Genomic DNA, 14,808 nt, shown 5'->3' on the forward strand with positions numbered 1-14,808 from the left:
TTCCTCCTTCCCTTTCCAAGTAGTTAACTCGAATATATTCTGATCCATCAGTTACATCGCTTATAATATTGGAATTAACAGCCACCGCCCGAGTAGAAATTTAAACTCGCCGGCGTCCAGTCATTATCTAGCCAAATGCGTGTCTTATCTAGCCCTTGTCTGGTAAATGTAACGCTTAGAAGTTTTAGCTACTCGACAAATTAATTGTCTCATAGACTGGAAGATTATAAAATAGCAGAGAGTATTTGTTTTGAATTGCAGATACGTTTAACTGATGCTTAACAAAGTAAGTTGAAATTTAATACAATATATTATGACATATTTAATTTAATATAATAATATTATGATATAACCATTTTTGTATCACCATCGCTGTTAGAAGGGTAAGGAAGAGACGTTGGACGCCACGACAGAAACACGTATTTATCAAGTAATTCTTAATTATCTTAATTATTTTTTTTGCCAATACATTAAATATAATTATAATTTTTTTATTTGTATTGATTAAAAAATTGATATATTGTTATGTAAATGTATGTATATTAATTAAGTTCTTATTATAATAAGTTTAAATATATAGTTGACAATTACAGGCATTACTGCTAAAAATATTGTATGGCGAATTAAATAACCTCGCAGTTGAGAATATAAAATTAAGAAAAAAAAATTGTGTGGTACGAAAAAAAGAGAGAAAGAGAGAAAGAAACGGGAAACAAGATAAGGATCAGGATTAAAATAAGATAAGAAAAAAGAAGGTATAAATATTATGTTATTGATATTGATAAGTATACAAGTATATAATTAATGCTACTCGAACATGTTAAGTTTTTGTTTCAATATTTATAATTGGTAAACATTTTCATTTCTTAAATAATTTTTGAATAAATTTTTATTCTTTGGAGGATTTTTCGAAGTTTTTTAAATATATTTGATTAATTTTATTGATCTTGTACTGATTTTTGAATGTGTATGTACTTGACGTTTCTTTTTTACTTTTATAAGGTAAAAATATATTTTGGTTATATTTTGGTAGAATTTATCTTCTTTTTGTAAAAATCAAGTGATAGTTTGTTCCTTACATAATTTTATTTAAATTGATTTATTTATTATACATTATTCATTTTTTAATTATAAACATATGTAGATGTACGTAACATTATTAATATTTATATTGAATATACATGACTATACGGCAATCATATTTGTTAATGCACATATGTATAAATTTTAATAACAATATTAGTAAAACACAATATAAACACAACAAATAACATTAATATAATTAAAATTATATATGTATATGCATATATACAGGGTGACAGCTAACCGGCAGCCAATCTGTAATAGATAGATATATGTATATATATATATATAGATATACTAATAGATAGATGTATACAAATATACTAATAGATATATTAATATACAAATAAACGTAAATATATATATATATATTTATGTTTATTTCTATATTAGTATATCTATACATCTATCTATTAGTATATCTATATATATCTATCTATTACAGATTGGCTGCCAGTTAGCTGTCACCCTGTATATATGTATATACATATATAATTTTATTTATATTAATGTTATTTGTTGTGTTTATATTGTGTTTTTACTAATATTGTTATTAGAATTTAAACATATGTGCATTAACAAATATGATTGCCGTATACATGTATATTCAATATAAATATTAATAATGTTATGTACATCTACATATGTTTATAATTAAAAAATGAATAATGTATAATAAATAAATCAATTTAAATAAATTATGTAAGAAACACTATCACTTGATTTTTACAAAAAGAAGATAAATTCTATCAAAACCTTATAAAAGTAAAAAAAAAACGTTAAGTACATATACATTCACAAATCAGTCGAAAGATCAATAAAATCAATCAAATATATTTAAATACGTCATATATAATTATATCTAAATTATTTCTTCATAAGATAATATTAATGTGAGTTTTTAATTGCAATCAATCAAATTAAATCGGTACATTCAATTTTGAGATATCAAGATTTCTTTCTCGTAAAAGTTCAATAACATTATTTTCTTCAGATCAGATTCATATGTAATATACACACATGTAAATCCAGTTTGCCATTCAAGAGGCTTTACAATGTGCCTACATACAATTTCATTTTACTAAAACAAAATTATTATGTATAATGTAAATAATGAATTTACGAGAAAGAAATCTTGATATCTCAAAATTGAGTGTACCGATTTAATTGGATTGGTTGCAATTGAAAACTCACATTAATATTATTTCAGGAAAACATAATTTAGATATAATTATATATGACGTTATATATAATTATATGTAATTATATATGATTTATATATACCAGCATATATAATTATATATAAATTATTTATGGGCACTATATATAATTTATATATAATTTATATATATTTATATATATTTTTATATATGGACTCCATTGTTCTTGCCGGCTTATATCTGAAGAAATGCAAATGCTTTATATGATTATATATAATAATATCAGGTCATATCTGATTGTACCTATTGAAGTTGAGTAATCATATATAGATATATATATATAATCCTATAAAGTCATATATAGTTTCATATATGAAAGAATAAGAACAACTGAGTCTATATATGCATCTTTCCGAGAAAAAATAATTATATATAATTATATCTAAATTATTTTTTCATGAGATAATATTAATGTGAGTTTTCAATTGCAACCAATCCAAATAAATTGGTACACTCAATTTTGAGATATCAAGATTTCTTTCTCGTAAAAGTTCAATAACATTATTTTCTTCAAATCTTCAAATGACATTATATACAATCATATAAAAAAATGGCATTATACAATCGTATACGATTGTATGTAACCATATATAAACATATATAACCACATAGCCATATATAATTATATACAACCACATATAATTATATATAATCATATATGATTATATATAATTAACATTATATACAATCAGATTGTATGTAACCATATACAGATATATAAATATTTATATATAAATAACCATATATAGATATTTCTAATGAGTAAATCATAAAAATAGTGGCAGTCCTCTTCCACATCAGACAGGAACAAGAAGCTAATTTTTGCTTGCCTTAACCACGCTACGAGTGATCTTTATGTAGCCGATCGACTGCACTTTGCTCCTGAGAGAGTACGCCGCCTATCGACGGCGCCGCGCTCTAACTAGCGGGCAAGTCTGCATATCTAATTGTATATGGCGCCATATATAATGCTATATATAATTATATATAGGATGCTCACATAGCATTATATCTGGCGTCACATACAATTATATAAAATTAGATATGGTGCTATATCTGATTATATATGGACCCAGATTAGCCACATTAATATATATGGCTATATATGACTATATAGTTGTATATAATGCTATATATAATTATATACAAAATGCACTACTAACACAGCATTATATATGGCGCCACATACAATTATATACAATTAGATATGGTATTCAGTTAAACATACCTGCAATTAAAAATATACATTTTAAATAACAATATATTAATTTTTTAATTAATACAAATAAAAAAAAAGAATTATAATTATATTTAATGTATTGGCAAAAAAGATAATTAAGATAATTAAAAATTACTTGATAAATATGTGTTACTGTCGTGGGGTTTAACGTCTCTTCTCTATCCTTCTAACAGCGATGGAGTAACAATATAGTACTGGCACCCGTAATAGTTCTAGAGTTCCTGATAGATTTCAGCAATAGTTCTGTACATTAAATATATTTAAACAGTTTTTTAATTTGGCTGTTGGCATTGCACTACAAGAGTAAGGTACCACTTTTTGGCGAGTTTCAACTAACTTTATGGCATTTTCTAACAGTTCCGCAATAGTTTCAAAGCTTTTTATATGTTTCGTCGACAGTTCCGGTCTTTAAGCATTTTTAAACAATTTTTTTATTAGACGGCTGGCACCGCACTACAAGAGTAAACTACCATTTTATAGCGAGTTCCAGACGAGTACATAGCATTTTTCAATAATTCTGTAATAATTCCGAAGCTATTTGCAAGTTTCGTCGACATATCAGGTTTTTAAGCATTTTTAAGCAATTTTTTTATTAGACGGCTGGCACCGCACTACAAGAGTAAATTACCATTTTATAGCGAGTTCCATACGAATACATAAAATATTTAAAAAAATGAGGTGCTAACTTTCAGTGGCACCTCATTAATGAAAATTGAACATTTTAACAGCAGTTCTACTTGCACCCGTAATAGTTCTAAAGTTCCTGATAGATTTTAGCAATAGTTCTGTACATTAAATATATTTAAACAGTTTTTTAATTTGGCTGTTGGCATTGCACCACAAGAGTAAAGTACCACTGTTTGGCGAGTTTCAGTCAACTTTATGACATTTTCTAAAAGTTCTGCAATAATGTCAAAGCTTTTGTAGATTTCGTCGACAGTTCCGGTCTTTAAGCATTTTTAAGCAATTTTTTTATTAGACGGCTGGCACCGCACTACAAGAGTAAACTACCATTTTATAGCGAGTGCCAGACGAGTACATAACATATTTTAATAGTTCTGCAATAGTTTCAAAGCTTTTTGCAGGTTTTGTCGACACTTCCGGTCTTTAAGTATTTTAAAACAATTTTTTAGTAGACCGCTGGCACCGCACTACAAGAGTAAACTACCATTTTATAGCGAATTTCAGAAGAGTACATAGCATGTTTTAATAGTTCTGCAATAGGTCCAAAGCTTTTTGCAGATTTCGTCGACAGTTCCGGTTTTTAAGCATTTTTAAACAATTTTTTTATTAGACGGCTAACACCGCACTACAAGAGTAAATTACCATTTTATAGCGAGATCCAGACGAATACATAACATATTTTAATAGTTCTGCAATAGTGACAAAGCTTTCTGTAGGTTTCGTCGACAGTTCCGGTCTTTGAGCATTTTTAAGAATTTTTTAATTAGACGGCTGGCACCGCACTACAAGAATAAATTACAATTTTATAGCGAGTTCCAGACAAGTACATATTTTAATAGTTCTGCAATAGTGACAAAGTTTTTTGTAGGTTTCGTCGACAGTTTCGGTCTTTAAGCATTTTTAAAGAATTTTTTTATTAGACGGCTGGCACCGCACTACAAGAGTAAACTACAATTTTATAGCGAGTTCCAGACAAGTACATAGCATTTTTCAATAGTTCTGCAATAGTTTCAAAGCTTTTTGCAGGTTTCGTCGACAGTTCCGGTCTTTAAGCATTTTTAAGCAATTTCTTTATTAGACGGCTGGCACCGCACTACAAGAGTAAACTACCATTTTATAGCGAGTTCCAGACGAGTACATAGCATTTTTCAATAGTTCTGCAATAGTTTCAAAGCTTTTTGCAGGTTTCGTCGACAGTTCCGGTCTTTAAGCATTTTTAAGCAATTTCTTTATTAGACGGCTGGCACCGCACTACAAGAGTAAACTACCATTTTATAGCGAGTTCCAGACGAGTACATAGCATATTTTAATAGTTCTGCAATAGTTCCAAAGCTTTTTGCAGGTTTCGTCGACAGTTCCGGTCTTTAAGCATTTTTAAGCAATTTCTTTATTAGACGGCTGGCACCGTACTACAAGAGTAAACTACCATTTTATAGCGAATTCCAGAAGAGTACATAGCATATTTTAATAGTTCTGCAATAGTGTTAAAGTTTTTTGTAGGTTTCGTCGACAGTTTCAGTCTTTAAGCATTTTAAAAAAATTTTTTTATTAGACGGCTGGCACCGCACTACAAGAGTAACCTACCATTTTATAGCGAGTTTCAGACGAGTACTTAGCATTTCTCAATAGTTCTGCAATAGTTCCAAAGCTTTTTGCAGGTTTCGTCGACAGTTCCGGTCTTTAAGTATTTAAAAAAAATTTTTTTATTAGACGGCTGGCACCGCACTACAAAAGTAAACTACAATTTTATAGCGAGTTTCAGACGAGTACATAGCATTTCTCAATAGTTCTGCAATAGTTCCAAAGCTTTTTGCAGGTTTCGTCGACAGTTCCGGTCTTTAAGCATTTTTAGGTAATTTGTTTATTAGACGGCTGGCACCGCACTACAGGAGTAAACTACCATTTTATAGTGAGTTCCAGACGAGTACATAACATTTTTCAATAGTTCTGCAATAGTGACAAAGCTTTTTGTAGGTTTCGTCGACATTTTCGATCTTTAAGTATTTTTAAACAATTTTTTTTATTAGACTGCTGGCACTCCACTACAAGAGTAAACTACCATTTTATAGCAAGTTCCAGACGAGTACATAGCATTTTTTAATAGTTTTGCAATAGTTCCAAATCTTTATGCAGGTTTTGTCGACAGTTCCGGTTTTTAGCATTTTTAGGCGATTTGTTTATTAGACGGCTGGCACCGCACTACAAGAGTAAACTACAATTTTATAGCGAGTTCCAGACAACCACACAGCATTCTCCAATATATTTCTGCAATAGTTTCAAAGCTTTTTGTAGGTTTTATCGACAGTTCGTTTGACAAACAATGGTATTTATAAGTAACCTCTTTCTAAACCTCTAAGGATAAGTATTTATACATGTCATGAATTACTGGTTAACAATAGAGCGACATTGTAAGTTGATTTACAAATAAAATATTATATTAAAATTAAATATATTTGACAAATAATATTGTAATTATGTTGGTAATTTAACTTAAACAAATCATATGACTTTTTAATTTAATATAAAAAAGTTTCTCAAAATTAACTTTTACTTAAACTAGAAACAAATTAATCTTAACGTAAATTTAATAGAATTAGTATTTATTTACGTAACTTTTAACATAATAGAATTCATTTCATAATCAATTAAATTTCATTAACTTAGTTAAAAATTAGATTAACTAACCCAACTCTAAAATTTAAAAAATGTCAATTACATTACTAACACATACCTATCAGATACCATAAAATTGGCTGAAGTTTAAATACCATAGCGTAGTATTCATATCTGATAGTGCAAGACAGGATCAAATAAAAAATTGTTTAAAAATGTTTAAAGACCGGAACTGTCGACAAAATCTACAAAAAGCTTTAGAACTATTGCAGAACTATTGAAAAATGCTATGTACTCGTCTGGAATTTGCTATAAAATAGTAGTTTACTCTTGTAGTGCGGTGCCAACCGTCTAATAAAAAAATTGTTTAAACATGCTTAAAGACCGGAATTGTCGACGAAACCTGCAAAAAGCTTTGGAACTATTGCTGAACTATTGAAAAATGCTATGTAATCGTCTGGAACTCGCTATAAAATGGTAGTTTACTTTTTTAGTGCGGTGCCAGCCGTATAATTAAAAAATTGTTTAAATATATTTAATGTAGAATACAGAACTATTGTTAAAATCTATCAAAAACTCTAGAACTATTACGGGTGCAAGTATAACTGCTGTTAAAACGTTCAATTTTTATTAATGAGGTGCCAGGGGAAAATAGCACCTCATATTTTCAAATATCAATTTTTTTTAAATAAATCAACGGAACTATTTCTGAAACTTATCAGGAATTCTATGAAAAAACTTTATGTATATACATAACTTAGTTAGAAAAATAACCCATCAAATTGATATCAAATTAAGGGAGAATTGATATAAATTGCATTGATCAAATCAAATTGATGTCGATTTGATGGTTATTTCTCACTGGAAGGGTTAGAAAGATAAACAGAGACGAACAAAAACAAGGAAGATATGAAAAAATAATATGGGCAAAATATAATAGAGTGTACAAAGAAATAAAAATAGATGAGAAGCTTTTGTATATTTTAGTGGGGTAAAATAAGAGTAGGGAGTTAGTCTATGATAGCGAGATTTAAGTGCGGAAACGAGGCATTAGGGAATAGATATTGGAAAAAGGAAAAAGTGTAGGCTATACAATTTAAAAGTAGAGACTTTAGAACCAATATTAGAAGAATTTACAGAATTGCGAAGACAAAATTTCTCTGTTAGGAAAATGTTATCAGAGGTAGATATAGGTACAAAATGGATGAAAAATGTATTAAAGACGAGAAATGACAAAGAAAAGCGTAAATAGTCATTAAGAGTCCTATGTTATTATGTAATTAAGCTATGTAACCTTTTTTCAAAGGCCGAAATGTTTAAGAAATAAACGAGTTGTATATATGTTATATGCAATAGTAATTTTATGCAGGGTGTAATAACAAATAAAAAAATAACAGTTGGCGCGCGCGAAGCGCGTGCATGTTCTAGTATTCTAAAAAAAGGCATGTAAAGTCGATTGCTCGCATTTCTCGAAGATCATTGTTGTCGCTTTTCCGCGATGCCAATTGGTTCTCTCGCTGCGCTTACTTCGTGTTGCAAGAGTAGCTGTCATTGCAATTGAATTTTGACAGCTGTCAAATTTGTATAAATATTATTTATACATTTATTGTTGTAATTTATTTTTAAAAGGTAAATTGGTTCTCTCGCTGCGCTTACTTCGTGTTGCAAGAGTAGCTGTCATTGCAATTGAATTTTGACAGCTGTCAAATTTGTATAAATATTATTTATACATTTATTGTTGTAATTTATTTTTAAAAGGTAAAAAATAAAAAGTTAAGTAGCGCGCGCGAAGCACGCGTCTGTGGTGTCTAGTGGTATATAAACTTGAAATATTTTTTATATTCTTTGATAATAATGGTATAAATATTTATTTTAAATATTTTTATAAATGTTTATCATAATTTTTTTAATACCTGACAAACTCAGACATAAAAATATGTACAAATAATTTAGCTTCCGAAACGGACCAATCTCCAATTTAGTTCAAATTTTGGAAATTTCATTTAGTAAAAAAAAACATATGCAAGGATTTTTGGCGACTCAAAAAAAATTTTTTTAAATGTCGGTAAAAAAATCCATAATTTGTAGACAAAAATTTAAATGTGTGTGTGTGTGTTTGTGTGTCACCACAGCGAAGCAATGTCTTTGTTTACTTTTTTTATGGGTGTACTTGTAAAATGAGTAAGTGTTAATTCCGTTACCAGACATTGTATTGAAAACCTGCAAACACATGTAAACTTTACTTCGTTTGCAGTGTGCACATGGGTTAGCGACTTGGATGGGGTGCGTGCGTGAGTGAGTAAATAAGTGAGTGAGCCGGGAGTGAGCGAGGAGTGAGCCGGGAGTGAGCCAGGAGTGAGCCGGGAGTGAGCGAGGAGTGAGCGAGGAGTGAGCCGGGAGTGAGCCGGGAGTAAGCCGGGAGTGAGCAGGGAGTGAGCCAGGAGTGAGCCAGGAGTGAGCCAGGAGTGAGCCAGGAGTGAGCCAGGAGTGAGCCAGGAGTGAGTGAGTGAGTGAGCGAAGAGTGAGCGAGGAGTGAGCCGGGAGTGAGCGAGGAGTGAGCCGGGAGTGAGCGAGTGAGTGAGCGAGGAGTGAGCAAGGAGTGAGCCAGGAGTGAACCAGGAGTGAGCGAGGAGTGAGCCGAGAGTGAACCGGGAGTAAGCCGGAAGTGAGCCAGGAGTGAGCCGGGAGTAAGCCGGGAGTGAGCCAGGAGTGAGCCGGGAGTAAGCCGGGAGTGAGCGAGAAGTGAGCCGGGAGTGAGCAGGGAGTGAGCCAGGAGTGAGCCAGGAGTGAGCCAGGAGTGAGCCAGGAGTGAGCCAGGAGTGAGCCAGGAGTGAGTGAGTGAGTGAGCGAAGAGTGAGCGAGGAGTGAGCGAGGAGTGAGCCGGGAGTGAGTCAGGAGTGAGCGAGGAGTGAGCCGGGAGTGAGCGAGTGAGTGAGCGAGGAGTGAGCGAGGAGTGAGCGAGGAGTGAGCCAGGAGTGAGCCAGGAGTGAACCAGGAGTGAGCGAGGAGTGAGCCGAGAGTGAACCGGAAGTAAGCCGGGAGTGAGTCGGGAGTGAACGAGGAGTGAGCCGGGAGTGAGCCGGGAGTGAGCCAGGAGTGAACCAGGAGTGAGCGAAGAGTGAGCCGGGAGTGAGCGAGGAGTGAGCCGGGAGTGAGCCGGGAGTGAGCCGGGAGTAAGCCGGGAGTGAGTCGGGAGTTGAGCCGGGAGTGAGTCGGGAGTGAGCCCGGAGTGAGCCAGGAGTGAACCAGGAGTGAGCGAAGAGTGAGCCGGGAGTGAGCGAGGAGTGAGCCGGGAGTGAGCCGGGAGTGAGCCGGGAGTAAGCCGGGAGTGAGTCGGGAGTGAGCCGGGAGTGAGTCGGGAGTGAGCCAGGAGTGAGCCGGGAGTAAGCCGGGAGTGAGCCAGGAGTGAGCCGGGAGTAAGCCGGGAGTGAGCGAGAAGTGAGCCGGGAGTGAGCAGGGAGTGAGCCAGGAGTGAGCCAGGAGTGAGCCAGGAGTGAGCCAGGAGTGAGCCAGGAGTGAGTGAGTGAGTGAGCGAAGAGTGAGCGAGGAGTGAGCGAGGAGTGAACCAGGAGTGAGCGAAGAGTGAGCCGGGAGTGAGCGAGGAGTGAGCCGGGAGTGAGCCGGGAGTGAACCGGGAGTAAGCCGGGAGTGAGTCGGGAGTGAGTCGGGAGTGAGCCAGGAGTGAGCCAGGAGTGAACCAGGAGTGAGCGAGTGAGTGAGCGAAGAGTGAGCCGGGAGTGAGCCGGGAGTGAGCCGGGAGTGAGCCGGGAGTGAGTCGGGAGTGAACCGGGAGTAAGCCGGGAGTGAGCCGGGAGTGAGCCGGGAGTAAGCCGGGAGTGAGCGAGGAGTGAGCGAGGAGTGAGCGAGGAGTGAGCGAGTGAGCGAGCTGGCATGTGAGCGAGGAGTGAGCGAGGAGTGAGCGAGGAGTGAGCGCGTGAGCGAGCTGGCGAGTGAGCGAAGAGTGAGCGAGGAGTGAGCGAGTGAGCGAGGAGTGAGCGAGAAGTGAGCCAGTGAGTGACTGAGTGTATGAGTGAGTGAGTGAAAAAGGGTGCAAGGAAGGGAGCAAACGAGCGAACGTAACTAGATAAATATGTAGCTAGGTAGCTAGGTAGCTAGGTAGCTAGATAGCAGTAAGTATGCAAGTAGTTATGTATGTTGGTATGTATGTATGTAGGTAGGTATGTAGGTATGTATGTATGTATAATTAAACTTTAAATTTTTTTATTTAAAATTGAAGAAGACGTTTGATTAATGTAAATGAAAGATAGAGAAAATCAAATTGCAATTATTATTATTTTTAAAGTGAAAAGTCAAATAGCGCGCGCGCAGCGTTGTGAGTGGCTAGAACTAATGTTCTAGTATATTAAAAAACACATAAAAATTTTATAAAGTATTTTTTTTGTTTTTGTAATAACAATAAATTATGTGTCATTTAAAATTAAAGAGCGCACAAACATTCCTTAACATTTCTCTAAGTAAAAAGACTCACCTATGATGAAGATTCCACCTTTTGGCAGGATGCGAAATATCGCAACAATGGAGGACTAAACTAACGGCTTTGTTTTTATCCACACTTGGTTCTGCCAAACTTAGTAAATTTTTCATATTTTTTAAACTGTTGAAAGTGAAAGCTCATGTCGGTGGCAAGAACCATATCAATCACGAGCGATCGAAATTCTCGAAATTCCTCTCTCGACAAATTCTGTAGTATATTACAATCATCTTCTCTGAGTATCCTAAATCATAAAAATACATATACATAACATATATTAAACTTCTACTTTTATAATATTTCATAACCATTTACAATTCATATAGCCACAAATCTTGACTGTAACATTTCTTGTATAAAGAATCCATTGTAACATGTTGTATAAAAAAAACATTTAATTAGAAGCCATTTATATAGAAAATTGTTTAGCAATAGCAATCGCAAAATGGAATTTGCCACGTACCGAAAGCTGGCCGAGATGTGATGATTTTCTAGCACAGCTCGGTCGTTATATAGAAGCGCTGTATCACTACCAGACATTACGTGGAAATTGTTTGTGGTCCCAGTATGCTCATAATCATGAATAATCGCTGCCACGAGAGTGGCGAAAATCTCAAGATCGGTCAGCCAATTCTGCAAACAAATATTCAGTCTGCAACTACCTCGCATACAATGTGCATTGGATAAAGGAGCAGTAAATAAATTTTAAATTGACAATGAGTAAAAAGGACCCCTTACAAATATAGAAAATTCCTCTATATTTATTCGATAATTACAAATTTACATATTCTAATAACATCACATATATTGAATATGTATTAATAATAAAAGATGTGACAAAATTTTCTCGAAAATAAAAAATTAATTAGTTAATTAACTATTAGCTGCAAACAATTCGAAGATGAAGAAACATCTTTATTGTTGTTTTATATGTCATAAACGACAAAATTCATAATATGCAATAAAGATACGTGTATATCTTTCTTCCCCCCCCTTTTTTTTCAGAGAGAGGGGGTGGGGGGGGCAAAAGAGGAAAGGGGGAGAGAGAGAGAGAGAGAGAGAGAGAGAGAGAGAGAGAGAGAGAGAGAGAGACGGAGAGAGAGAGTAGAGAGAGAGAGAGAGAGAGAGAGAGAGAGAGAGAGAGAGAGAGAGAGCGAGAACTCACCATCAAACCTGTTTGAACATAGATGTAATGCATCGTTTGCGCAACATCAGCATCATGTAGGTTGTTGTGTATGGATTTCGATGCCTGCAATAACCTCTTCGACTCTTCCGAGGAAGCATTCCAAAACTGGCGGGGAGGTACTTTAAAACTTGTGAATCATACCATATCGATTGAGGAGGTCATAGCCCAAGTATTTTACTGGTGTGCCTAGAGCGGCCTCATTCAAGGAAATACATCGAACGACCAATCGTCTAAAGTCTTGAATGATAGAGAAAGCAATTCGATTACTTGAAATTTCTCGAAATTTTGGATCTTAATTTTATTAATAAAATCTGACTAATCTGTGATGGAAAAAATTAAAAATTTCTTTTTTTATTAATCCAAGAGATAACAATTTCCGATTAAAAATAAAAGTATTTAAATAAAAATTTCCGAGATGAGAATAAAGAATAGATGTGCGTTAGCGTAAATAAAGATGTGTTGTATTATTTTAAACATTTCTCTAATTTACAGAGAAATCTTTGTCAAATATTCATATTTTACGCCGTGATACATTTGTCGTTAAAAATAAAATTTTGCCATATAAAAATACGAATATTCGCAAACGCAGCTTGCCGGCAGATTACCTTAAGTACTTTCACTACTTCCGGCGGAAATTGCATGAGAGCGGTATTCGTGACCCTTCTATAGATTCGATCGACGAATATACCCGCCCTAATAGCGTGGGCGACCGATCGGAATTTCGGTTTCTCATCAGCTTTCCGTCTAGTAGTGGCGAGTTGCCTAGTAAAAGTCGATGCCAGCCACTCGCGCACTTCCGGTGGTACCGCATCAGGCTGCACCTCCGACAGCTCGTCATCTTCATCTGCCAGTCGTCTACAGGAGAAAATCATGGAAGGTAACGTTATAGTACAGCAACTGACTAACGCGCTGTTACATTTGACACAAAAATGCCTACCTTCGCTACGCATATTCGAGTCGAGGCACTCAAGATCCTCGAAAATAATAAAATTTATCACTGCGTGTACTAACTCGTTTAAAATCCATATTTAGACTCGTCTCATATTATCATGAAACGAGCAGGAAGAAGTAATGTATAGTATTTGATACTGGCTCATGTCAACTTAATGTAATTTATGTTCCTCTTATATCAAGCACGTCATGAAAATTGTCGACTTATAATAAATTACCAAAAACGTTATTTCTTTAAAAAATCAAAAAATGTGTAACAGCTCGTAAATCATATCATGTGCGATAAAATATCTTCCACTTTGTTTATAAATATAAATTGTAATAATAAAAATAGATTATAATAAATTGCAATTACTTTTAAAATCGAAATTCCTGATATATTTTACGATATTGTATTAAGAGTATATGAGAGATACAAAAATATAAAAAAGATATTTTAAGTGTAATTATTTAGCATATAATTAAGTATTCTTTAACTATGTGATATAAGTCTAAATTAATCATAATTTTTTAAACGTATCAAGATTTTATTCTATTCTATTCTATTCTATTCTATATAGTCCCAACTTATTCGCTAAAACTCACTCTCTAATTAAATTAGATATTAAAGTATCGGCGAATAATTTAACGGTCACACTAATAACATTTTAGTGTGTGAGTCAAGTGTACAAATTTTAAGTATGCCAATTAGAAAAAAATATTGTATCAAAAAAGTGAGTGGGATGGGAATAAAGATTTATAAAAACTCAAGTTCAAATAAACCGTTATGATAATTCGAGCATATTTCGTGTCTCCTTAATCTCAAACCCTGATCGCAACATAGATTGCAGCAGTGATTTAATAGACTTGATCAAAGTACTACAGCAATTAAGTCTTTTATTTTGCTAAATGACTTCGAAGTATTCCTCAATGTCGATATTAATGCAACTCTAATAATGATATAAATGTAATACTACAATACGTGAAATATTGCAATTTTGTTTCGAAAGTATATTTCCGACCAATATATTGATTTTGTAAATTGCATTAAAAACCAAAAATCTAAAAATCATTGTTAGTAAACAGATATAAAATTTGAATTAATTGGTATCATTAATAATAATAACAATTATAACAATTAGTTAAAAAATGAAAAAATAATCACACATGTGCAAAATGTTATATAATCGGCTAACTATATAATAAATAATATATTTAAAATTTCGAAATAAACATAAATCAATAATTTATATGCAGAAAACTTTATGTGTTAGCATGCGCATCATACGCTATCAAATTGCATTATACAAAAATGTCTCAGAACTGTTGTAAATATAAAAACATATCACACACATACACA

The 14,808-nt window shown here is 33.8% G+C and overlaps 1 protein-coding gene across 1 annotated transcript in view; it reads right to left on the reverse strand.

Annotated features, from left to right (window-relative positions):
• Positions 1–13,373, reverse strand: part of LOC105832774 (calcium/calmodulin-dependent 3',5'-cyclic nucleotide phosphodiesterase 1) — a gene marked incomplete at its 5' end in the record, with an annotated part of 18,421 nt that extends 5,048 nt beyond the window's left edge. Inside the window, 8 exon segments of the mRNA XM_036294741.1 lie at positions 11,330–11,454; positions 11,456–11,576; positions 11,796–11,965; positions 12,498–12,568; positions 12,571–12,594; positions 12,597–12,725; positions 12,728–12,755; positions 13,124–13,373. Of these exon segments, the coding sequence (XP_036150634.1) occupies positions 11,330–11,454; positions 11,456–11,576; positions 11,796–11,965; positions 12,498–12,568; positions 12,571–12,594; positions 12,597–12,725; positions 12,728–12,755; positions 13,124–13,373 (918 nt within the window).
• Positions 13,374–14,808: the final 1,435 nt, after the last annotated feature.

This window comes from Monomorium pharaonis, unplaced genomic scaffold, assembly GCF_013373865.1.
Source record: "Monomorium pharaonis isolate MP-MQ-018 unplaced genomic scaffold, ASM1337386v2 scaffold_435, whole genome shotgun sequence".
Classification (NCBI taxonomy): Eukaryota; Metazoa; Arthropoda; class Insecta; order Hymenoptera; family Formicidae; genus Monomorium; species Monomorium pharaonis.